The sequence below is a fragment of the Tiliqua scincoides genome, chromosome 5 (assembly GCF_035046505.1).
Source record: "Tiliqua scincoides isolate rTilSci1 chromosome 5, rTilSci1.hap2, whole genome shotgun sequence".
NCBI lineage: Eukaryota > Metazoa > Chordata > Lepidosauria > Squamata > Scincidae > Tiliqua > Tiliqua scincoides.
This window is the reverse complement of record NC_089825.1, coordinates 119,502,718-119,529,646: the sequence shown is the minus strand read 5'-3', so window position 1 is coordinate 119,529,646 and position 26,929 is coordinate 119,502,718. Positions and strand designations below refer to the sequence as shown.

Below are 26,929 nucleotides of genomic sequence, written 5' to 3'. Positions count from 1 at the left end.
TAAGGTATAGTCTTACTGAATTTCAAAGCCACAAGACTTACATTTTTTAGGATTCCTTTTTTTTTTAGGGCTCTGTTCTACTCAGCTTACATGGACTCACTTCACATACTCCCAGATCTATACAGATAAGTAACTTTTGTTTAATGAACGTGATTCCGATATGCAGATTGTAATGTACACACATGTCAATGTTCATACATATGCTGTTTAGACATGACTGACTACTTGTACATGGAACTATCTAAGGCAGTGGTTCTCACGCATTTAGCACTGGGACCCATTTTTAAGAGAATTTTTTTGAGGACCCACCGAAAGTGATGTCATGCCCGGAAGTGATATCACCAAGCAGGAACATTTTTTTACAATCCTAGGCTGCAATCCTACCCACACTTACCCAAGAGTAAGTCCCATTTACTATCATTGTTAAAATAATATACACAGTAGCTTGTTCAAAGTACACATCTGTAACATTTCCCCAAATGCCGTCACATACCATGGTAGCATCAAGTTTAATATATTAAAAATAAAATATTGAAATGAATGGGGACCCACCTGAAATTGGCTCGCGACCCACCTAGTGGGTTCCGACCCACAGTTTGAGAAACACTGATCTAAGGCCACCCCCATATTATAATCTACATTCAAGAATCATGTACTTTCTGCACAGAAATAACCTCAAATCACATTGTGAAGTGGCATTCACGTTCAAAACATTTGCAGTTTACCTTACTTTCAATAAAGAAGTGAATTAACCTTACAGCACAGTCCAATCTACTCCATGATTACTCAGAAGTCAGTCCCACACTGTTCAGTGGGGCTTACTGCACACTAAACGTGTATAAGACTGCTTAATTAAGCTGCAGAAGAACAGAGTTTTGATAAGGGTTTTTCATAGAATCATAGATTTGAAAGGGATCTACAAGGTCATCTAATCCAACCCCCTGCCTGTAGCAGGAAATCCTCCGACCTAGAGAGTATCTCCAGCAGGTGCTTGCCAGGACCCTGCTTGAAGATCTTAGTGAGGAAGAATCCATCGCCTTCTTCGGCAATCTGTTCCACTCGCATTGATCCAGAAGCTCGGCTCCTGCAAGCCTTATATGTAAAATGTTCACCAACCCACAATAAAGAAGCCAAACACTCTAAGAAGTTTGCAAGGTGTGCTTTGGGAATGACTTTCATTAAAGAAAAAAACTGAGGAAATGTGACATCAGAATGGATTTTTCAACACAAGTCTACCAGATCCTTGCTGGGTCAAAATCATTCCCAAATAATCCACTCCCAAGAACGATCAGTTCAGTAATGTTTTCCGCATGGATTCCTCCACAGGAATCACTTGAAAAAACATTCCCTTCAAGGCAAATGAAAAAAAGGGCTTTAGTCAAGGGCTGCCAAGCAATTATCGATTTACTCTATTGTCTGGTATCTATGCAGTGAATTAATCCATTCAATTTACATTGTACAGTATATTGCAAAACCTCAGTGAACATTCCTTCCTTTTTTCCAAAGAGGTCAGTTTCTCTTAGGTTATTACTATTATTTATTCTGCGATTACACTTTTAAAAAACCCCAAGCTGTGTCTGACACTATACAAATACACAGCTTCCATTCAGAAGCAAAGGGATTTGCAGTCTATGGTAGTCAAACCTGAACTTTGCAGATGATTTCAAGTTATCTGTTTAATTTGCAGTATAAGTCTCCCATTGGGGTTAGCATCATTGAAGTAGCTGTCTGGGGAACTCAGAAGAGCTCACTACCGATCCTCAAGACCCCCCTGCCCCCCCCACACCCATAGCTTTTGTATGGTGATGATGGAATGACTCTCTCAAGACCCACTCAAGTTTGCTAAGGGCTGTCTGGAACCAGGAGATAGCCTTGAACTGACCCTGTCTATTAGTTGGGCTGGCCCTGAAGCTAAAGCATTTGTCTGGCCTGCACAAGAATGTTCTAGATCGGTTATCAAACTTTTAGCAGCGGGACCCACTTTTTAGAATGACAATCTGTCAGGACCCACCAAAAGTGATGTCATGCCTGGGAGTGACATCATCGAGCAGGAAAATTTTTCACACCCCCATACTACAAAATCAAATTAAGTAAATTAAAAGTTTACAATAAGTATAAGTTTAAAAACTTATTTAAAATAAAGAAAAACCCTCCTAACCCTCCCAAGCAGTCACTGATCTGTTTTTAAAAAATTCCCCAAACATCCCAAAGGCTGCAATCCTATCCACATTTACCCACGAGTAAGCCCCATTGACTATCATTGTTAAAAGCATATACATAGTAGCCTGTAACTTAAAAGTACAGATCCGTAACATTTCCCCCAAATGCAGTCGCATACTATGGTAGCATCGGGTCTAATACATTAAAAATAAAGAACACATTGAAATGAATGGGGTCCCACCTGAAACTGGCTTGCGACCCACCTAGCAGGTCCTGACCCACAGTTTGAGAAACACTGGTCTAGAATCTGACTATATATTGTCAGCCCCAGTAATTAACCAGGAAGCCTAACATCCCCTGTGATGCATGGCTGCATCTCTAGGAACATAGGCAGCTGTGGCTGTGGTCAGACCATTCATCTATCTAACCCAGTATTAAACGGGATTAATCCAGTACTGTCTGTCCTGACTGGTAGCAGCTCTCCAGGATTTCAGCCAGGGTCTTTCTCCGCCCTGCTTAGAGATGCTTTGACCCTCTGCATGATAAGGCATGTGCACTGAGCTACTTCCCCTGCCTATACACACTGACTCTTGAACCCACTTACTAGAAAGTGAGCCCCATTGAATGCAGTTGGAGTAAACATGCATGGGAAGTTTCTTTAGATGGAACTGACCAAAGCAAATGGTCCCTTACCAACTGATTGATGAGCTCTTAAAAAGAGACAGGAGAGGAGATCAGCCAATGAGACAAGTTCCATAGGTTTGCTGACATGCCTAAGAACCCCCACAACACCATCCCCTCCCTTCCTCTACCAAAGCCGAAAAGCCCTTACTTCATGCTTGGTTATCCTTGGTTATCTCGGCTAAGGGTGTGCCTATATTATTCCAGGGTTGGGTGGGGTGTAGTGGGGGGGGGGGGTTGAAAATAGTTGTACTTTCTCAGCCATTGGATCCCTTTATTTATTCATCCACTGGCATTTGAACGCAGCAGCTGAGACAAAAGGAGCCTGGGCAGCTGGTGTCGGGGGCGAAGAAGCATATTTTGCATCAGTCACAGGGGTTCATGTGTCTGCATAACCCTGTCCCCACCCAACAGAAAGCTTTCTTCAGGCACCTTAACCCATTCAGGGTCAGACGTAAGAATAAAGCACTGTTGTGAGGAAATTTGCAACCTCTGTTGGGTTGCCAACTTTCTAAACTGGCATTGCTCCCCTGTCACTAACAGCAGCTCAGTGTTAAGCAGGTGAAACTTTCTCTCCATGTCTGGAAGCAAATCCCGGCGCTTTCATTTGTATCTGTTGGGTTGCTGCTAAAAGTGCAAGAGCACTACCTGTTTAGAAAATTGGCAATCCCAGCTGCAGAAGAGTCTGGTTTGCATTGCCTAGGAAAACTTGCAGTCACCCAGAAAGCTTAGTTGGGAGCCCAGGGAAATGTAGCAGTGATTAGAGGCTGAAGAGATTGCTGGAGGGAAGCTCCAGCCACCCTGTGGCTGCCTCTGAAGGCCTGTTGCTCAGAAAGGACATCACAGCACCATCAAACATCCCACAAATGTGGCTGGTCCTTCAAGAAACAAGGTACCCACTGCAAGGCCAGGAAGGCATACCATTGGAAAGGCAGAGCTGTGAGGCTCACACCGATCACCCTTTGTTGCAAAAGTCCACCAGTTCCTCAACACCCACATGCATGCAGCCAGGCAGGTACACCCACAAGGAGTAGGACTTAGAATAGAGTTTGAAGGTAAACCTGGTCTCCCTGGAGAGAGGCCCAGTAGTACAGACAATGTGAAGGGGATAGGATAGGGGAAGAATCCTTACCTGGTTTCTGAAGGTGGTGATGGTGGCTAAAGCTACCGCTTGTCACCTAGAATCAGGACAATAAGTAGGGGTGGCCCCTAAGTAGTGACTCATTGGTGCCAGAATTTTCTTCCTTGAATTCCTACCAGTGTAGCCTGCAGAAATAGCTCTCTCGCACTCAGAAATCAGACCAGCACATTCTCCCCTTCTAACTCGCTCTCCCTGAGCTTGCTCTTCTCTTTATCCAGACACATCCCCCTTTATCTTTCTTCCCTTCCTGGACCCCCCCCTGCCCTGTTTGATCTCCTGTTTGATCTCCTTCCCTTATCTGTCTCCCCACCCACTATCTTCCTCTCATCTTATCCCTCTACGCTCTCCTTCCAGCCATTCAATTCCTCTGCTCACTCACTTTCTCTTACTGAAATACAGGAGGGTTGGCCGGCTTGCTTGCTAATACATGTATTCTCCTTTACAATCTCTTTGTATCGATCTCTCTGATCATCGTTTTCTCTTCCTCTCCTTTCCCTTTCCCCTGCAGCTCTGGGAGAAGAGAGAAGGATAAAGCAAAAGATATTGAATTTCAGGCCCACCACTCCACCTTCCTGGGGGCTTGGCCAGGGGAGGAGAGAGAGAGAGAGAGAAGAGGGTAGGACAGTGGTGGGCTGGGAGAGGGGGAGATGGGAGTCAGAATTCCTGACCTTAACCCTGGGAGAGGAGTGGCCCCAGAGCTTTAGAAAAACAGGGATTTGAGAAGTTGACAAGGCAGAAAGACATTCTTTGGACTGGGCTGCTCTGCTGTTCAACTACTTGTGTAGGAGCAGACACAACCTCCGGTGCCTCCCAGTGGCTGAACTCCCTAAAAGAAATTTGCACACTGTCCCAGCAAAAATCGTCTGTTTCCTGTCTCGGTTTGAAAAAATGCAACCTTCTGTCTGACTGTAATCCTTCAAGAAAAGAAGGGACTGCCTAGCTTGGTTATGTCAGTTTTAAAACCTCTGGGCCAGCGACTACAAATGTGGTACTCATAGTTCTGTACTGCAGCGAGTCATGGACTCTTTGCTCATAACAGGAGAAGAAACTGAACGCTTTCCACATGCACTGCCTCTGAGGCATTCTCGGCATCACCTGGCAGGACAAAGTTCCAAAAAACATAGTCCTGGAACGTGCTGGAATCCCTAGCATGTATGCACTGCTGAAACAGAGATGCCTGTGTTGGCTCGGTCATGTCGTGAGAATGGATGATGGCCGGATCCCAAAGGATCTCCTCTATAGAGAACTCGTGCAAGGAAAGCGCCCTACAGGTAGACCACAGCTGCGATACAAGGACATCTGCAAGAGGGATCTGAAGGCCTTAGGAGTGGACCTCAACAAGTGGGAAACCCTGGCCTCTGAGCGGCCCGCTTGGAGGCAGGCTGTGCAGCATGGCCTTTCCCAGTTTGAAGAAACATTTGGCCAACAGACCGAGGCTAAGAGGCAAAGAAGGAAGGCCCATAGCCAGGGAGACAGACCAGGGACAGACTGCACTTGCTCCCGGTGTGGAAGGGATTGTCACTCCCGAATTGGCCTTTTCAGCCACACTAGACGCTGTGCCAGAACCACCTTTCAGAGCGCGATACCAGAGTCTTTCGAGACTGAAGGTTGCCAACATGAAGGCCAACTGGGAGTTTTGCTTAAAAGTCAGCATCATTTTCACTTAGTGTGCATGCTTGAACTGTGCCAGAGGCAGCGCATCCATTAGGGATGCAGATTGGGGGGAGTGGCAAGAGGGTGGCACTTCACCCTGCCTCTGCCACCACCTTTCTCCAGCCTGCCATGGATGCAGCCCACAGTGATCTGCTTTCCATCTGCTAAAAGTGAAAAGGAAGTGGATCACTTGCCTCCTTACCTTGCTCCAGGAGTGATATCTTCAAACATAGAAGTGCAAGACTTCCAGCTTGATTTACAGGCACTGCGCAAATGAAGTCCCTCCTTCATTTAGAATGGTATGATACACTGCTTTTTGCTGTGGCATTCTGGATTGTACCGCCACTGGACATGCATCCCTCACATGCACACTAAAACAGCCCAATCCGATATTGGTCTAACTCAGGAGTAGGTCACAGCAAGTTAAACAGGCCTATGCAAGCAGTGGTGTAGCTAATGATCATGTAGCCCATTGCCAAACTCAAAACGATGTCCCAGAAGTGATGTCACAAGTGACGTCACACCTGGGCTTTTAAAAAAGTGAGAATGGGGGGAAAACTCGCGTCCTGACACTTGAGGGCTGACTCTTATTAACACCTTATTGGTTCCATGCTGTATTATCATAATATCTCATTGGCTCTCAGAACAATCATAGGTCAGTTCTGAGTTTAAAAAAAAATCCACTTTTTGTTCCATAAGGCAGTTGTGTTTCCATTTTCTGGTTAACTGACCATAATTTTTTGATAAAATACAGCTATTCCAATATGGTTTGTTTCACTGCATTCTGCATTAAATTACCTTTCCAGTGATATATAACGTGATGGTATTATTCATACATACCAAGGTTTTCACAATTTTGGCCATTAGTGTCAAGTTCAGTTTGTTGCCCCCTAAAGCTTGTTGCCCAGTGCAATTGCTACCCCCTGTACCCTGTTAGCGACTCCATTGTAGAAAGAATGGATAGGATTATTACAGGCTTAGGTAAGTAATAATGCAATAATGATTGCATCCTGCTATCAAGGTGCATCTTTACATTCCTTCCTGAAGCCAACCCCACCCCCCAGTCCTGTTGAGCCAACAGTCCTGTGTGTGCTTTACTGTGTTTTTCAGTAGCACTCATGCTTTAGGACATGATGATTCATGCCAATTCTACAAATTCGAGCAGTTTTACTGCAGCACTTTGTGTCTATTATGTATGCGTTGCTTTCAGGCAATAGTTATAGTTGCGACATCATCCCCAGGTATGTATACATCAGGGCTAGGTCCATAAGAGAAACTGAGATAAGCACTTTTTTTTTTTTGTATTGTACCAGTCTTCAGGTTTGACAAGTGTTTTCCAAACAGTTTGAGACACTTCAGTAAGTAGAACTATGTATTTGTTACAAGCTCTTGCACCGAAGTAGGTGGGAAGAGTGATGAAGGGACCTGCTTCCCCTCCCATTCTGAGATTTAGGGTTAAAGTAGTTATGACATAGGAGTTCCGGGATTGAAACTCCCCTAGCATTTTTTCTTTTTTCAAAAACCAACTGCCTCACCCCCTCCACCCCCATTTGTATTGGACTAGAGAAGGTGGAGAGGGGTGTAGCCCTTTCCCCCTGTGCAGTGGTCCTGATCCAAATGGTCCCCTAAAGCTCTATTAGCCACGTGGAGGATAAAACTTATAGGCATAATTGCACCTGTAAATATTCCCCTTCATGGCTAACAGCAGCTTTGGAGTGCAGGATTTGCACTTTGGGCAGTGCAGGGGCAAACATTAAGATCCCCCCTTCCCCCTCTGATCTAATTGCCCCCCCCCATGGCTGTTTTTCTGAAGAAGACATTGGGAGCTCCAGTTGTAGCAGCCCCACATCATGTCTGGTTTGGCATGGAGGAGGAAGTGGAGCCCTGAGGTATGACAACACCAGCAACAAAAGCTAACAAAACTTCAACACAGCATCTCTAAAAGGCAAAAATACGGGTCCGGAATCAACCAGGGACAAGGAACCAAAAATAGGAATCACTTCTGCAAAAAAGTGAATACTTGGAGCACAAGTGCTATGAATTCTTCTTGTGCCAGAGAAATCCATCCCGCAGCATATCTTGCCTGCCTTTCCCACTATCCTACCTCAAACCCCTCCCCCCCTTGACACATGTCACTCTGTTCTCCCACACAATCTCTCTGGGGTTTTTAGCTTGCCTCTTAGGAGTCCTACAGACAAGCAAGTCAAAAGTGAGTGTCTGAGAATAAGGAAAAGAGAAATTGAAACTGGGCAGTGAAGCTCACAGTACGCTTATCAATCAGGCGTGGTTTTTCTTTCAGCCTTTTCGGTTTTCTCCTTACATCTGCTGCTCAGGCTCTGTGTCTAAAGTACCCATTTTCTTTTTCACTTTGAGCTACGAACAACTAGGAAAGGAATGTCCCAGGGAAGTGGAAAACCAGCAGAGAGGAAAGAGTTAAACCATCCCCTTGTCTCCTTTGACCCTTCTGCTTTGGAGACTGCATGCTGAGCAACTGCTTTAGATAAAGGTTAAACAAGAAAAACACTTATAGAGGGGGCACAACAAGATGATTAATGTCATGCAGGTTTCAGCTTGGAAAGAGTTCTTAGAAACTTCCATTCCTTCCCTTGTGTTTGTGACAGTGCCACGGGACAGTGCATGGTCCTATTATGGTTGCCAAGCTGCTACAAATGTAGGTAAATAAAATCCAGAGAGTGTTTCACCTGTTAGATTTCTGCCTGTAGCAATTACAGGCACAGGAGTACTACCACAAAAAAAGTTTGCAATCCTTTTCCATTCGAGGCGGACTTCAGTTTCCTTACTCACTGATGTATTCTGAAGTACCTCAAATGTACTGGGTGCTGCACAAAATATTAAGGCTGTTGCTTATTTCAGCTGCTTTGGGAATTTTAAAGGATTTGCCTTGGCCCTGAATTTATTATGCAAAATAATAGTATGATGACCATGTGTCTTTCACTCACTCTGGAAAATGCAGCTTTGAAAATAGCACCTGCCATTTGCATTTTTTAAAGTACATGCATTTCTTACAAAATAAAATGTTTAAATTGCTGCCTGTCTCTAGTGTTCTGTCTGGCCCATCATTTTCCTCTCCTCCGCACGTCCTCTTTCACTCCTTCCTCTTCCTTTTCCAATCCAGGGAGTGGGGGGGGGATTGGGGTTGACACATCACCAAGATAAAGGGAAGGGGGCTGATATTAGCATGCTGCTTCAGATACTAGGTGTTGGGCTGGCCCTGACACCAAAATATTAATTTATTTTAGCATAAATGGAATAGAATTCACCATGTTGCAACCCTATGGGGAAAAAAATCAGATGCAATCCTATACACCGGTGTTTCTCAACATCTGTTCTCTGCCGCAGCCTTCACATGGTCCACCTATCTGAAGTACCTGGCAATGAAATCATCGCCAGTTACTTCTGGGTTGGGAGGTCAGATGCAACACGATCAACACCAGTAAGAGAGCCAGGGTGAATGGGAGGGCTTTCTCGAGTTCAGAAAAGCATGTTTTGGAGCTCTGCCCACCAAAATGAGGGCCCAATCCTATCCTACTTTCCAGCACCAGTGCTGCCACAATGCAGCCCTAAGGTAAGGAACAAATGCACCCATACCTTGAGGAGGACCCAGTGACTGCCCCTCCACTACAAGATGCAGTGCACGCCCCATTGGCACAGCTACACCAGCACAGGAAAATTGGATAGGATTGTGCCCCAAGTCTCCTACCACTGTTTGTTGTGTTGAGTTCCTGGTCTTGCTGCTGGGCGGTTGGAGTCCAGGGGTCCTGCAAGTACCACCAGACACTACCTCAAATACCACTGGTTGAGAAACACTGGGCCCAATCCTATGTATATCTACTCAGAGGTGTCCCTTTACAGTTGATGGAGCTTACTCCCAGGCAAGTGTGGATAGGATTGCAGCCAGTGCTATACTTGCCCAAAGGGACAGTCCTGGATGATCCAGGTTCAAATCTCCACTCAGCCATGAAGCTTCCTGGGTGAGCTTGAGTCTGTCTGTCTGTCTGTCTGTCTGACTCTCTCTCTCTCTCTCTCTCTCTCACACACACACACACACACACACACACACACACACCCCAACCTCACAGGATTGTTGTGAGTACAAAAGAAGGGGAGATACCCTAAGAACATAAGAACAGCCCCACTGGATCAGGCCATAGGCCCATCTAGTCCAGCTTCCTGTATCTCACAGCGGCCCAACAAATGCCCCAGGGAGCACACCAGATAACAAGAGACCTCATCCTGGTGCCCTCCCTTGCATCTGGCATTCTGACATAGCCCATTTCTAAAATCAGGAGGTTGTACATGCACATCATGGCTTGTAACCTGTAATGGACTTTTCCTCCAGAAACTTGTCCAATCCCCTTTTAAAGGCGTCCAGGCCAGACGCCATCACCACATCCTGTGGCAAGGAGTTCCACAGACCAACCACATGCTGAGTAAAGAAATATTTTCTTTTGTCTGTTCTAACTCTCCCAATACTCAATTTTAGTGGATGTCCCCTGGTTTTAGCTCTGAGTGCTGAGTGGTTCTGAGTGGATGTCCCCCTGAGCTCCTTGGAGAAAGGGTGGCAACTGGCCCTCATCACCCCAGCAGTGTCTTTTCTAGTGGCTGTCTGCTGGTGTTCTTTTGCATCTTTTAAATTGTGAACCATTTTGGGACAGGGAGCCATTTTAGTTATTTGATTTTTCTATGTAAACCGCTTTGTGAACTTTTTGTTGAAAAGCGGTATATAAATACTGATAATAATAATAATAATTAATGTGAAAAATAAAATAAGTCCCATGTAACTCAGTGGGACATACTTCTGATTATCCATGCATAAGATTGTGCAAATAGCAAATCTGCTATCTGCAGAGGGCAAATCTACTATTTTGAGACTAGTTCACAAATGTTTCTGCCACCAGAAAAACAAAACCTATTAGTCATTAAGGTGCCACGTGACTCCTTTTGTGCACTTAAAAAGGAATTCCCAGCTAAGTGTCGGTTCCCCCCTACAGTTCAGAAACGGAGCTGGAAAACCCATTTTTTCTTCCCAGCACTTCCCCCTCCCCCTTTAAAGGAGCCACCAGAGCTGCCCAGCCCACTGGCTTGGACGTGACACTCTGCTCAAACAGCCCCTCCCTTTCCCACCAGCAGCGCTCTCCGGAAGCTTCCTGACTCATCTTGGCCACGCCCCCCGGTTCCACGACGTCACAATGCAAAAGATACACTGTTTATATAGCCTGCTGTGTGTCACCGTGAGCCACCAAAACATTCCGTGCCATTCATAGATTTCATAGTAAAGAGCCATGGACCATCCCGCCACGAGCCACGGTTTTGCCAGGACTGCCGTTCGACTGCTTTTCTGCATCAAGCCCACAGCTGCTTGCTGGAGTGAGTTTGTCACTGGCTAAGACTCCAGAGGTAAGTGGGGGGGCTTGTTTACCCCACGACTAGATCTCTCCCTTCCACCCCCATGTACTTAGCCACTAGGCCCCACTCCCCTCCCTAGACACCTCCAGTGCTTTAGGTCTCAGATCTTCCCTTCTCAAGTGCTAGATCCTCCTCCTTGCTAGAGAATCCAGGTATCCTGGCATCCCTTACCTACTAGCTACCTACCTCTACTTCCCAAATTGTCCTACTCTTGTGTTAGAGCAGTAGTCAACCTTTTTTTGTGCCACAGCCCCCAATCAGGTCTGGAACTGGGGACCCCACTGCTGATCCCCACCCTCCCAGGACCCTAGCTGCTCACCCCCACCATTTCCCACTCCCCTCCCCCATAATGCCCTTCCAGCACTGTTCACTGTAACCAAACGTTCTCATTAGAGAGCAGAAAATGTTACCATGAAGCCTGACACTAATGAAAGCTATTTTAGCACCTGAGCAGGAGTGGGACACTGGTACCTGAAGGGGTACACCAGATGTACCCCTTTACCTGGTGGCGTTCTAGTCCAGTGGTTTTCAACATGTTTCATTCCCATAAGTTGCCTTGACCCCAAAACTGAGGCTCTGCAACCCCTTTGGGGTCCCCAGCCCAAGGTTGAAGAACACTGTGCTGGAGCTTGCCTCCTGTTAATTGCCACACCAGGATCTCGGGTTCTTTGGAAGGCCTAAATGTCCCTGCTCTTAGTTTGCTATTCTGTTCTGGTAGAGAAACCAGGATTCAGTTCAGTTTCACACACCTCCTCCTTCCAGATTCCTTCTTTCCTTTTCCTGGATGCTGAGATAGTTCCTACCCACCCTGATACCTCTTCTCCAGGTCTCCACCCAGCCTTCTAAATTGCTGCAGTACTCCTGATGCTTGCCTAATGTACTTCTCTGGTTGCTAATAGACTTACACTTTCAATAGAACCATGGTGTAACCTCCTCAATATGCACCCGTAAGATCTCCTCCAAAGAGTCCTTTTCTGTAGCCACCTCAAGTTTAGCAATCACTATATTTATATGCCTTTAAAAAAAACCCTATTTCCCTCAGCAAAAAGGGCAAAACATCCTAACATTGTATTTGCCCTTCTCCATAATCTTATACCTTGTTTCCCGTACAAGGTAGCTATGCTGTGTCTTACCCCTGCCTTCCCAAATCCTACATCCTCCTTCCTATATATGTTTGTTCTCTTTATTGCACCCCAGTCTCTTTCACATCAATTGTATTCTCCAGTCAAAACTGGGTTCGCTGGTGTGCCCCCCCCCCCCATTTCGTGCCCTCACTATGCATTTAAATTCTTCCAAATATTGAACTACTGGGGAACAACAAACATCCCAGTAGCACAATCCTATCCTACTTCCTTGGAGTAAGTCTCGTTGTATCTAATAGGGCTTCCTCTCTGTTGAAGTGTCTGAGAATTGCAGCCCCATTCTGTCCCCACCCTCCAAGTATATTTTGTTAGGAAATGTGCATCTTTGACTGCTTTGTGTCAAAAGGATCCCATCCAGCCTTCTGGCCAAAAATCCTATCGCAAGTTACCACTGCTACGCTACTGTCTCCCAGACCTTTTTCAGATAACATCCAATACCCCATGAAGAATTTTCTCGGTGTCAGCTTTGCAGAGCACAATATAAGCCTTGTCATGTTTTTGGAAAACTATAAACTCCAATTCTGTAGGGATCTCCTTGTATTTTAGAAAGGGCTGTAGTCATTAAGGCTTCAAGCTGTCAAAATCAGATTGCTCTCCTACCATTCACCTACAGTCCAGTAAATTCTCTCTCTCTCTCTCTGCACATATTGTTTCTCTTGAGATGTTTGGAATTCTTTAAAGGAATACTCCCCTCCCTTCTTTTCTCTTCTCCCCCCCCCCCCACCACTTCCCTCCCCCTTCCAGATCTAACCTGTTGTGGGTCAGGCGCTTTCCTTTTCTGCCTCTCTCTCCCGGACAGCTGCCCGCACAAGATCCAGATGGCAGTTGTGTGTGTGATCCCCCCTTCTGCTTCCGGACTGGGGTGTTGCCAGCGTTCCAGGGGCACTTGCTTGAGCTTGTTTGGGGCGCGCCCTGGATTAAATCAACCTACACAGCCGGGAAGCAGTCCATAGGAAGTGTGAGACAAACTGAGGCACAGATAGAGGGCAGATGGAATCTTGCTGGAAGTTTGGGGTAAAGGCCCAGGAATGCTACCTTCTAGCCTCACCACCCCACCATGTTCCAATTTACTACCTCATATTCCCACTCCAAATACCTTTATTCCCAGTCAGCCTTTGCTAACCCACTTATTCCCTTTGTGAAAAGAAAAGCAATGTCTTTGATCAGATTCCAAATTCTACTTGAACTTCCAAAGAACCCAGGAGCTGTTACTGATTGTATAAACACACTGCCTCCAAGGCTTAGCTGGCCTCATGGCCCAGTAGTGGAGTCTGTTGTCCATACTATGACTTGGTCCTGGAATATGAACTTAATAAGAATGTCTCTGAGTCTGTGTTGAGTTCATACTCCCCCACTATATGCAAACAGCCTGTCCTTTCACACTTTGGACTAAGGACTAAGCCTCTAGGTAGACTTGATTTTTGAAATCTTTCTTTTTAAAAATTATAAAGAATAAACTGCTCCAGATCTGTCTGAACAAAGAACCTTGGAATTCAGCCTTCAGGATTCCACACATTCCTGTCCTACCTTCTAATTAATCTGATGGCTTATTCCAATCCTTCTTCTTTTGCAGATCTAAAATGCCCCCAAACATCATGCCCAGCCACTTGACCTCACCCAGTAGCAAACGCCTGTCCATTGTTTGCTGTGATCTCTATGGACTTGAGATGGCCAAAATTCTACCTCAAGAATCTAGTAGGCCGATCCTGGCTGGAAAGCTGAACGCTGCAACCATGCTGTTTGATCGTTTGGTCCGGGTCACCATGGCCTGGCTGAAGAAGTGGTTGTGCCTCTGGAAGAGTTTCCCTGCAACTTTGATGAAGGCTGTATTTATGGGCATTGCCAAATGGGCCTATAGAGTAGCTTTGGCTGCTGCCCCTTTGGAGAAGCAGGAAGTAATTCAAAGGAATGAGGAGATGCACAACTTGAAAGATGGTCATCTAGAGCATCTTATCCTAAGTAGTCTTGAAAGCTTGGTTGAAGATGGACATCTTGGAGAAAGCCACAAACAGCTTTTGAATGGTTCCAACAGCACCAGAATGGAAGACGAATGCATGTTTGAACAGTGCGTGATAAATTCTTCCATCTCCTTTGACACAGAAACCAACTGGGAAGATTCTTCAGAAGAAGATATGGGACTGGACAACATGGAGGGTCCTAAAAAGTTTTCCCAGACATGGTTAGAAGATTGTTGCAATCCCCAGATATTTACAAAAAGCTTGGGTATCAGTGGATATTTTGGAGAGAATCTGAGAGATTCCCATACTCACCCCAGAAAGATTATGGATGTCAAAGGGAGCTTTTGTCAAGGTTTGGGAAGTCCCTCGGTTTCCTGGGAACACAGGGAGGGTCTGGAATCAAGTGGGGATTTTGCGACACACAAAGAGCAAAGTACTGACAATTCAGCTGATTTGCCAGAATGTGGAAAACACCTTGAGTCCGACAGGAAGGATGAGGATAAGGGCTCCCTGAACTTGGGGGCGCCCACTATCTCCCATGGTTTTAAGAGTCCCCTCGTCCTGTCCTTGTTCTACTGTCCCTCGGAGGATGAGGATGACGATGAGGGTGATGATGAGGATTGGTGGAGTGAAGATGAGAGGGAAGAGAGCTGTCAATCACAAACATTCCTAGATGGTGGCAATTCAGAAAAAGAGGAAAAACCTTTAGAAGTGGGTGATCACCCCCTTCACCAGAATGCTCTTGAGAGACTCTCTGAACCCATTTGCCAGAACAACAATCCGTCCTACTTGGTGTGCTCTTCCAAACCCATTCAGGTCCTCAGGGCACCTGCTGTTGCCTCATCTGAGCCCCAAACCCACAAGGAAATCAAAGTCTCCTTTTATCTAACCAAAATGGATTCTAAGCCTGAAGAGTTCTGTAATCCTCCAAAGCATCCACGGACCCCTAAAGACCCAAGAGCCAATTGTAGGCATCTGGCTCACGAATGCAACCTGTTGAGTTCTAGGAAAAAATGTGATCCCATCACCACAGAAACGCCATCCGTTTCCCAGGAGCAAAGCCCGGTTATTAAAAAGGTGAGTAACTTAAAATTGTTTTTAAGTGGAATAACCAGAACTCCAGGATTCTCCAAAGCAGGAGATTCAGAAGTTCTCATGCCTTTTTTTGGTTGCCCTATAATTAGGAACAACTAACATCCTTGGGTCTGCCCTTCACAATTAGATGAAAATTGCCAGCTTCATTCTTAAACGTTTGAGGAAGCATTCATCGTTTTATTATTCTAAGCACTGCTTTACTTAGTCATGGTTGGGGTGCAGAACTGGGGCCAAGACAGCCCTGATCTACCTTTTCCTAGCAGGACACCTGAGCCTTTTCAGAGCAGCCAGAAATGCAGCAGGGATATTTATTATTTGAAATATTCCTACCCTTTCCATTTTAAAAACAACAACTTCCAAGGCAGTGTACAGCAATTTCAAATAACTTTAAGAATACAATAATAAAATGCAAATCAAAATTTCAGTCCACAGCAGATTCAGGGCCAAATCCTGCCTGACTTTCCAGCGTCAGCGCAGCCATACCAATGGGGCATGCACTGCATCCTGCGGTGGGTGGGCAATCATGGAGGCCCCCTCCAGGTAAGGGAACTTTTGTTCCCTTTCGTCAAGACTGCACTGTGGCTGCACCAGCACTGGAAAGTGGAATAGGACTGGGCCCCCAAACAATTGCAAATTGGCAGAGTCTGGGAAAACAAAGATAGGCACAAAGTGAAGGTTGAAAATTTGCAACTTAGGAAGCAGGAAACAAAGTGGAACAGAAAGCTTTAACTGAGGCAGCAGTGCTGGGAAGGTCCTATCTCTGATCACCACCCACCTTATCTTAGGCTCATGGAGTACCTGAAGTTGGGCTTACCTAGATTATCTCAGTAACTGGGCAAGTTTGCAGGGCGTAAGTGATCACTCAAATCCTTTCTTCCTAAACTATTATGGGCTGTTACATGCCGTGGAGGGGAATGTTGCACCTGTTGAATTTCTGCCTGTTCATAGAAGAAAATGCTGTTTCCTAAGGTGGTGACGTGTCAGAACAACCGGATGGCTGACTGAGATTGGGGGAGCGTGTGCCTGGAGGCTAGAGTAGCATTCTTAGAATGCCAGTCTCTGTGCAGTAACTTCGGAGGATTAACCTCTTAATGTACACAGTTCCTCCAGGAAAGCTGAAGTTACCTACTTAGCAGATTCACCATGTAGCTGCTGTGATTCTCTTGGCCTCAAGAACCCCACATAGTATTGGAGACTTACTTTTCACATTTTTATACCGCCTTTACTCCAAGAAGCTCAGGGTGGTGTATGTGGTTTCTTACCTTCTTTGGTCCTCACAACAACCTTGTGCGGTAGATGAGGGTAAGAGAGACTGACTGGCTCAGGGTCACCCAGGAAGCTTCATGGCTGAGCGGGGATTTGAACTTGGATCTTTCAAGTCTAAGGCCTGAACGACTACACCATCCTGGCTCTCTTGGAGATAGACTTAAGCAACTGCCATATTGTGTGTGTGTGTGTGTGTGTGTGTGTGTGTTTAAAGCAAGAAGGTGGTACAGGAATCATTGTTTGTCTTTCCCAGTAAGCCTTACAGCAACATGAAATCTTTTTTGCACTTAGCAGGGGCTTATCTACTGAAGTCTGCCTAACATCTCCAGCACATCATCTTATTACCAACTATTGCTCTGAGGCCTTTTCTATCATGCCCTGCTTTTTCTCTATGACGCTCCCCCCCCCCATTTTTTTCTAACTAGGCTACTGATAACTTATTTGTAACTTTTAGTCACCTAAAGAATGATTTTCTCTTTCTCAAGCCTTCCCATTCTAATGAGATCTTACCCAGCCCCTAGTTTCTACTTTCAGACCCTCCCCTGGTAGCACCACCCAAGTGTCCCCCTCTGTGTGTGTGTGTGTGTGTTTCACCCTTCGGTTTTGCCAATCAGGAAGAAAAACCTGAAATATCTGGCAAGGTCTGTGCAATGCCAGACTTAAGAGCTTGGAAGTGGATGATGTAAGAGCTGGGACATTTCCCCACAGAGCAGGCTCTTTTGTCTTCCCCTCCTCCCTCTGTAAGGGTATCTGATCCCGCAAAAAGCTAGCGTTCTCAGCATGCGTCATTTCCCCCCTTCTCTAACAGCAGTTTTCACATGAGGATCCCAAAAAGATGCAGAACACAGCCTGCCCCCTAACCACCTCCTCTCCCAGGTCAACTTGTTGCCTTCCACTGAGTGTGTGCAGTGTGTGCCAAATGTACTTTGAACTGGAACACGAGAAGTCATAACAGTGTGTCTGAGCATAGGCAGAGTGCCTCCCCCCCCTTTTTGGTAGCCATATAAAATTTCTCACAAATCCGGCAAAAGGGTGGGGTGGGGAGATAGCATGATATGGCGTCCAAGCTGTCTGAAATGCAACACCTCTCTGATATGCAATCAAGCAAGGAGGGAAGGAAACAGAGGACCAGGCCTGCCCTTTTTACAAAGGGGCTGAAGACCAGTAGTCAACCAGTGTTAGACAGCAATTCTGTTAATAGTTCTGTTATATTTAAAGCTGGAGAACACTGCCACTCTCATTCACTACCCAGTGGAAGAGGGCAGTGGCCTAGAAATAAATAGAATTTTCTATTTTAGAAATAGTGGCCTAAAATCATTCCCTCCTTGGGGGTTAAGACTTGGCCCGTGTGACATAGTCCTGTTTGAAATCTCCCTTTCCCATGCAGCCATTTGCAGCAAAGACTTGCTGGGCAGGGGTAGTGGTGTTTTTTGTGAGAAAATCCATTCGCATGAAGGGGACAGACAGTTACTCTCCCCTTTGCTGAATGCCACAGTCCCAGGATGGTCTGGTCCAGCCCTACCCTGTTGCTGCTTTTTGACATATTGAATACAGTATGTAGCGGTGGACCCAAGACAACACAGTGTAGGTTCCAGGGAAATCTCCCTGGGGAGAGGGTTCCAAAACTACAGTGCTATTACAGAGAAGGCCCTGTCTCCATTCGCCACTTGTCTGACCTCCTGAGACACCTGCAGTCATTAAGTAGAAGGGCACACTCATGTGGGAGAAAGCGTCTTTTGATATTTCCACCAACTAGAGTGGTGTATGCTCATCTTCCTTGTACCTCTGGGAAACTGGTTTGTGTATTTCCCAAGCCTGCAAAACATGTTTGACCAGAGGCAGCGGTAAAATCAAAGAAACATGCCTGTGTGTAGCCCATGAAAAGCCTTCCCCACTGTATTGCATCTCTATAGTCTCTTAAAGTCGTACAATGTTGGCATTTTCTCCATAGGATAGTAGAGGGCATAACAGAGAACTTGCCACACTATTTCTGGGTCTTCCTTCTTCCTCCCCATTTATCACTGCACTTAAAACTGTTCCCTTCTAAGACTTGCCTGTTCTGCTGTCCTCATCCTTAGGTCCGATTCTCTCCTGTGGTCACCATCCATAACTTGATCGTCTGGGATTATGCCTCCCGGGCTGCCCGCCGGGGTCCCTGGGAGGAAATGGCCCGTGACCGCAGCCGTTTTTCCCGGAGGATCGCTGAGGTTGGAGCCGTCTTGGAGCCTTGCTTAGAGAAGGACCATCGGGCTAAAGCTTGGAGGAATATGCATGGGGTTCTAAACGCTCCGGATGACAACACCACTAGGGCAGGCAAGCAGAGGGTCCGAAAAGAGTCGTGAATGGAACTGTCTTTCAAGAGGGCTGCCATGGAGCGAGTCGCCTGAGAATCGGAGCAGAAACATGGATCAACTGTATCTGTATGCAGGAGATGCTAAATTAAATATTTCTACCGCTTCCTGAGGGGAGGCCAAGATGTCTGATCTGGAGTGTATTATGTTCCCCATCATACCTGGCATCCACTCAATTGTGGGTACTGTACACAGATACAGAATTTTATATGGCCTTACTCTACCAACCCTCTATGGCTACAATGTAGCAAGATTACTGATTTATCTGGTCCTAGATTCCACCTAAATCCCCAGTTCCTGGGGAGCAGGGGGTGTCCTATGGGCTAGAGTAGTGGGACAGGGCTAGGAGCAAACTCCTCGGCTCTTGTTTTCTAGATAAACGCACTGTTGCTAAGCTGTTACTACCTCGGTTTATTTGGAGGACAGAAATTAAGTTATTAAAAGTAATTGCGTTCTATATGTGTAGGGGGGGTTATCCTATGTAATCTCACTGTTATGGCTGCATTTCAGAAGTCTTGCTCATACTCATGGTTGCAACAATTCAATGATGAGTTACTACACCTGCATTTTATGGCACAGGTGTTGAAATGGTCATGACCCACCAGCCTGGGAAGTTCTAGCCCATTAAGGGGGGCAGAAGGCAACAATATGATCCCCAGGATCTTGCTGCTGCAGGGGGAGGGTTTTTTTAACCTTACCTTAGAGGGTGTCTGCAGGACTCCCTGCAACCCCCCCAAAGGCCAGCAGTCTCTAAGATAAGGTGGAAAAAAACCCCTTTCCCCTGGCAGTAGTGCAGTCCTGGGGATTGCATTGCTGCCATAGCCCCTTCCCTGCCCGTACTTGCAGTGTTGCAGCTCCCTTGCAGGAGTTTGGGAAGCACTGGCATGGGTGCTTGGTGTCTGCAGGAGAATCTGGTGCTGGAGAGAGTTTTGACTTTAGCTACTAGTACTCCTCACTTCAGTACCGCTACTGATGAGACCTGCTGAAAACATGACACGAAACTCACCTGTGTGACATCACCTGTGGCTGTTTGGCCTGCGAATTGGGCCTTTTAAGTGTTTTGTGTGTGACCTTGAAAAGCCCAGGATCTGTGGCCTGTCCTAGTGGATGCCAAAACGTGGCATATGTATTGGCATCATCATTCTGATTAAATGACTTGGGGGGGGGGGGAATGGAACATTTTAGTACAATATGTGTTGACCCCCTTTTCTTCCACCCTCCCCCCATTCATGTTTCAATTTTGAAAGAAGCCCTTGCCTTTGAGATACATTATGGAACCTACCCATTTTTCCCTTTTAATACAATTCTGTTTAAAGGTTTGGTGAGATGTTTTGTGAACGCCTCTTTAACAGAGGAACTTGATTATTCTCTATTTACAGAATGACTATTTGATCATTCTTTATTACAATAGAAAAAACTAATTATACATGTAGAAATAAAATATTTTAATCTTCCTGTGCCCTTTTCTTGGAATTTTTTGATTTATTGAGAATGGAATGTGTGTGGTGGAGATGGACTTAGGATAGCAAAACACAGATGTGTTACACCTAGTGTACCGTACTTTAGTAGCTTACTGTCTCCTAGGGAGACAGTATAATAGGCTCCGCCTTGCTGGTTAAGATAGGGGCATTACTTCTATACTATGCTTCTCACTACTGCTGGGGGAGACAAGAAAGAAGCCAAGTTGCTATGGCCATCTACCTTCAGGGGAAACATCTGAAGCGGAGGACTTCCTAGTGGCTGAATGTAGCTACATCAGCTGATAAATATTTCATAGCAGTGGTTCCCACACTTTTCTGAGTGGTGGCTCTTTTGACTTAAGGCCATTGTCCACAGCTCCCCATTAGGGCTACAATTCTATACATTGTATAGGGCAGCCAGTTTTTTTTGCAAATTATTATTTTATTAATTTATACCCTGCCTTTTTGCCCAACGGGCAAATATTCCATGGCTCATAGTTTGGGAATCATTGTTTTATGGGAACAGGGTGACCAGCTGTTATTACCACAAGAGAGAACAAGGCACCCCAAAATGTAGGACATCCAACAAAAATGTAGGACATGACAGAATTAAAAACTAAAAACACTTGTATATGATTTCATGTGGTTATAACACTATATTACTTATTAATAAATTTAAAACTATATTACATATAATTTATTACCTAGAATTTATAATTACAAGAAGGCTGTGTGCTGGCTGCAAGGGCCCGCTCATCAGGAAAAGGAGGACATTGAAGTTCTTTTCCAGGACATGAGGCTTAAAAGGAGGACATGTCCTGAAAAAAGAGGGCAACTGGTCACCTTGTATGGGAGTTTACCACTGAAATGGTTTGAAGGAACTGCTTTTGATGAAACAAACTGTGTGCATGCTTAACACCTCCCCCCCCCCAAAAAAAACAACTCTGTAGCAACCACAGATAAGGTGAGAATAAATAAAAGAAATATCTTCAAGTATGGTTAGTTGTAGTCTTCACCCCCCCATGCCCCAATTTTATCTCTAGGAAATGAGAGTTTAGCTCTAAGCCTGCAAAGCAGGTATAATGTGAGGTTTTGCCCAAAGGTGGAAAAAGAGATGAGCAGTTGCCTTAAGTTATGTAGCCTGATTCAGACTGCTGTGATGCAAGTTACCCTGTGACAATGAGTTGAAAAGCACCATGCAGCTTGCACTCCTTAGCCATTTGTCATGCATCAGGAATGTAGCTTTGGATCAGCAAACAGTGAACAGCAACTGACTCACAAGTTTGTAAAAATAAATGATTGCCAAACCTCAGCCAACACCCACCTGGGATAGCCCTGAGCATCTGTCCCAATGTAACCGGGAGTTTGAAACAAAAACAAAAACTGATGTTAGAGATAGATTTTTATTAGGTAAGCAGCGAAGTATCTGTTTGTGCCACACTACTAGGTGTAGTAGGAGAGAACAAGGCAAAGGTGGCACTCTCCTAGGGAGCAGATAATTTGGTTTTTTGTACAGAACAGGGAGGCTATAAAGACCTCTTAACCTTCTACCTACTGGGCACCCTTACAAATTTTTCTGCTAAAGAGCGCTGCATAGCCCAGAGCTTTCTGTCCCACTTTCTCAAACAGGAATTTTCAGCCTTTTCAGCCCACAACCTGTCCTTAAATACAACTTTTCATGTTTGCCATGTAAAATCGCCTTCTCTCAACCCGAGCTGGGATCATATCATGTAGTAGACCATATATGTATAAGGGTCATAAATAATCTTGTGAAATCTTCCACAGAACCCAGTCTGAAAACCATAGTGATACTCGTCACTTTTGAAATCTGAAAGGGTAGGCAGGTGACTCCGCAGTCAGCATGCACATCACACCATCTGAATTTTTGCCCAATCATTTAAGCTTCTGATGGATTTTTTTGGGACAGCATAATTCGCTATAGGTGTGCTCAGTTTCCCATTCGTCTCTTGCAGAGGGACCAAAAGTTATTTTAAAATTTAAATGAGAAGAGGAAAAGTAATTGGTACAGATCATGTCTCGTTATCCAATGGGGTTCCATTCTGGAACCCTCACTGAATTTAAAAAAAAAATCAGTTGATAAATAGCTTTAAAGACCCACTTCCAGGTTTCCTGCTCCTCTATTGTTGCCCCAGAATGCATTAGTATAAACACTACAGGCATGTACCGCTTAACAACCATTCACTTAATGACAGACTGCATATATGATGGTGGTCAAAGCACAATAAAGATGCTCTTAATGAGGCAATCACATCTCCCTTAGCCTGCAACAGTGTCTCTTTACACAACAGAGAAGCTCTTAATGCAAAGAAGAGGCAATCTATCGCCAGTAGCTTGTGCAGCCAGTTAGTACCTGGCAGGGAGTATCTGTTTACACAAAGGTAATAAATTGGACTGAATGTTCACTTAATGACTTAATCACGTAACAGGGATCGGAGAATGAGTAGCGCATGCCTGTACACCATTGTTAAGTGGTGCACGCCTGTATACCTACCATATTCAGTCACTATATAGGGTGAATAATGGAATCTAATGGAATGAAATAAGTATATAACAGCGTGAAGGTAGGAAATTGGATGTTGGTGCTTTTTCCCTTGTTACAAGGCGGACCTCAGGTGGACCTCAGTATCAGTGGTGAGTCAAATCAGTGGATACCAAGCTCCCACCAGAATATAGCAAGTCAGGCAGGTGACCAACATTGGGCTATGTGAAACAGGTAAGAGCTGAGAATAGGTTATGCCCTCTTGATAATTGTTGCAGCCTCTCCTTGGCTTATTGCCAGTTGTAGGGCCCCCTCCCCAAGCCACCAACACAGAAAAAGGCATATTGTAATGTTCAAAAGTTTGCGCATAACCCAGGTTCAATGTAATACAATATCCACTGCCCATGCAACAACTGTTCCCAATCTGGCATCCTACCCATCTTGTGAAATCTCAGCTGAACAGGAGCCAATTAGAATAATGCACCCATTTAGCTGCATGTTTAGTAATCCTAAAGTTTTTGGTGTCGGCAGAGCAGAGCCGATACAATGGGACTTTTACTTTATCACTTCAGAAGAATTTTAAAGGTTCAAAACTTAATTGCAGAGCAAAGGATCTGTCAAGCACTAGAATATTGCTTCTCTTACATCTTTGCAAGCTCCCTGATTTCCAACAGAGTTTCTAAACTACATCCTACTGATTACAGCAGAGAGAGACAGTATATTGTAGTGGTTTGAGCACTGGATTAGGAGCAAGGTTAAAAAGGTTGAAATCTTCATTCAGCCACAAAGCACTTTGAGTGACCTTTGGACAGTCGTGCTCTCTCAGTGGGCTGCTGTGATGATAAAAATGGGGAAAGAAAAAGCCAGGTACCTGACTCTGTGATCTTTGGAGGAAGAGCAGACTAAAAGCGTAACAAAAAAATGGCTGCACAAATCAGGATTATGAGCTAGGAGTGCTCTAATACTTGGTGTTTATATAAGGGAGCCACACACAGCTGGCTGGCTAGAGAAGCCAGTGATTATTTACTGGAGACTTGGGTATGGAGAGGAAATCCTTGGGGACAGACCCTACCATGACATGAGGAACTCTCCTCCACCCACCCACCCCCAACTCTTTATATCTGACATGAGAACATGGGAAAGGAATGCCTCTCCCAGCATTGAGTTCTTTGCAGGGCCCAGAACACTCAGGTAAGGGGAATGCTCTCTTACTTCAGAATGGTCAAAGGTTGACCAGAAAGATTTGTGATTGACACTGACCACCTAGTAACCACATTTGTGGACCCGGCTATATGAGGACAGTGCTAAGGACTCAAAACACTTTAAGCAGCGGTTCTCAAACTTTTTAGCACGAGGACCGACTTTTTAGAATGACAATCCGTCGGGACCCACCGGAAGTGATGTCATGGCCAGAAGTGACATCACCAATCAGGAAAATTTTTAAAACCCCCATACAATCAAATCAAATAAGTAAATTTTTAAACATTTTAAACTTTTATTTAAAATAATCACCCTGCTAACCCTCTAAGCCAGTGTTTCTCAAACTGTGGGTTGGGACCCGCTAGGTGGGTTATGAGATTTCAGGTGGGTCCCTGAAATTGGCTAGTCAATATTTTATTGTTAATATAGACTTAATACTACCATGGCATGCGAGTGCATTGGGGAAATGTTACAGATCTGTACTTTTAACAGGCCACTCTGTACATGCTTTTAACAATGATAGTAAATGGGACTTACTCCTGGGTAGGATTGCAGTCTAGGATTGTTAAAAATTTTCTTGCTTGATGACGTCACTTAAAGTCAAGACATCACTTCTGGTGGGTCCTGACAGATTCTCATTCTAAAACGTGGATCCAGGTGCTAAAAGTTTGAGAATCACTGCTCTAAGCAGTTGTTGATTTGTTTAAAAATATTCCCTAAACATTCCAAAGGCTACAATCCTATCCACACTTATCTGGGAGTAAGCCCCATTGACTATTATTGTTATAAGCATACTTAGTAGCCTGTTAAAAGTATAGCTCTGTAACATATCTCCAAACGCAGCCACATACCATGGTAGCATCAAGTCTAATACTGTGTACTAAAAATATAATATGAAATGAATGGGGACCCACCTGAAATTGGCTTGCAACCCAATTAGTAGGTCCTGATCCACAGTTTGTGAAACACTGCTTTATAGATATTATTGCAATCATTTTAAAAACACACTCACTTTGGGTATCTTTCAATTAAGCACACATTCAAGGAGATGACAGACCTAAGCAGGGACATAAAGACATGCTGCCACCAATGGAATCACAAGCACGTGTGTGTGTCTCAGGGAAAGAACAGGTTGGAATTCATTACTCCCACACTGTTTCTGTCTTGCACCTGAGAGAGAGGCTGCCAGTACAAACAGATGAAGAAGAGACTACCCACAGAATTGCACAGGCCTGTGTTAACTTTCAGCAGTTTCAATATGTGGGCGGCCAGACACACAAGACTATACAGCTCACAGTACACCGCCTGCAAACACTACCTTTCAATTCTACACATGGCAGCAGTTTCTGGGAACTGCCTGTGGAAAGGTGACCTGGGCAAGGCACATCCCGCATCTCGCACATGTCCAGATGCCCAAGTGATAAGTCGGAGACCACTGGAAGCTGGCAATGGATGGAGCAAGTCTGTATTTCTCTGTGGCGAGTAGGTGAAAAATACCCTCTTTGGACATATAGAATCATACACAGCTTTTCATTAGATGCACAAACTGCAATGAACCTTGGGCTTGCATGCTTCCCCCCCCCTCCCCACTTTGCATGCAATCAAGTGTTCACAGCTTGTAACAAATTTCTAATTCCATGCAAAAGGAGGCGGGAGCGGAAAGGCTTGAGTCTATGGCTTGCTGAAGCTCAGGCACATAAAAGCACAGCATAGTTTGTTGTAATAACAGAACTAGGCAACAATGTTAGCAGGAGGCAGAGTGAGTGCCTGTATAAAACAAAAGGGATCAAGCAAATAGTGTACAATTCACCAGATGGACTGCACCCCTCCCCTAAACCAAAGATAGAGGTTGGTTGTTCAGCAGCTTTTGGGTAGAAAAATATGGGGGCTCTCTAACCCAGCATGTGTAGCAGCTTCCCCAGCCCCTTCCCCAAAGAAGGGAATTGCAGAGTTGGTCACTAAAGGTGGCAGGCACCAAGAGAAGTTGGGCCTATAGGACGACTCCTTCACTTACAGCAGGGGTTGGCAACCTGTATGAGAAAACGGGCCAGCGACCTTTTTTTGGAAAAGAGGTTGGGCATTCAGTGATGACATCATCATGCCACTGCCAAACTTCTGGGTTGCCGAGCTCCTAGAAGTAGCTGCACAGAGCTCAGCATGGTAGGCGAGGCCTCCTGTCCAGTCTGCCATGCGCCAGACAGAGAATGGTGGAGCTGCCCACCCAGGCTTGCAGAATGGCACAGCGATTACACAGCAACTGTTACCCTGCACATGCCCAATCTCGTCTGATCTTGGAAGCTAAGCAGGGTCAGGCCTGGTTAGTACTTGGATGGGAGACCGCCTGGGAATACCGGGTGCTGTAGGCTTATACCATAGTCTTTCGAGACTGAAGGTTGCCAACCAACCACACAAGCCTGGGCAGGCAGCTGCACCATTCTCCCTCCTGCATGCAGCAAACTAAGCAGAAGGCCTCACCTCCCAAGCAGAGCATCATGTGGGCCAGATGAGGTTGGGTCACAGGCTGTAAGTTGCTGAACCCTGACTTAGAACACCACCACGCCTCTTCTGGCTGAAAGAGGCAATGGCACAATTATAAAAGGAGGAGGGGAGTTAACGGAACCACCACAACTATCAGGCAGAGGGAGAAGAGGAGCTAGTGGGAAGTCATGCAGAATGGGCACCAGGGGGTTTAACAGCTTAATTAAATAGAAGGACCCAAAATTATTTCAAAACAAAAAATTAACATCCTGTTTTCTGTTTCTGCTTCGTCAAAAAGGTGCAACACGGCAACTCCGTCAAAAGGAACCGAACTTGGAGTGGTGAGAAAGGGGATACACTACTCAATACTGTAGTTAAGAAATAGCAGGCCTCTAACCAGTAGCTGAGAGCAAGATG

The 26,929-nt window shown here is 45.3% G+C and overlaps 2 protein-coding genes and 1 pseudogene across 2 annotated transcripts in view; 2 read left to right on the top strand and 1 right to left on the bottom strand.

Moving 5' to 3' along the window:
• Positions 1-13,034, bottom strand: part of PLEKHA4 (pleckstrin homology domain containing A4) — a 51,480-nt gene extending 38,446 nt beyond the window's left edge. The window contains exon 1 of the mRNA XM_066628382.1: positions 12,956-13,034. The gene's annotated coding sequence lies outside the window, so the exon portion shown is untranslated. The remainder of the gene's footprint in view (positions 1-12,955) is intronic.
• On the top strand, positions 10,863-20,270 carry LOC136651737 (uncharacterized). Its single transcript, XM_066628384.1, has 3 exons — positions 10,863-11,053; positions 13,778-15,239; positions 18,602-20,270. Exons 2-3 carry the CDS (start codon positions 13,785-13,787, stop codon positions 18,863-18,865), a joined length of 1,719 nt encoding a protein of 572 aa, XP_066484481.1. The 5' UTR covers positions 10,863-11,053; positions 13,778-13,784; the 3' UTR covers positions 18,866-20,270.
• Positions 20,271-26,280: 6,010 nt separating this feature from the next.
• On the top strand, positions 26,281-26,400 carry LOC136654758 (5S ribosomal RNA; annotated as a pseudogene).
• Positions 26,401-26,929: the final 529 nt, after the last annotated feature.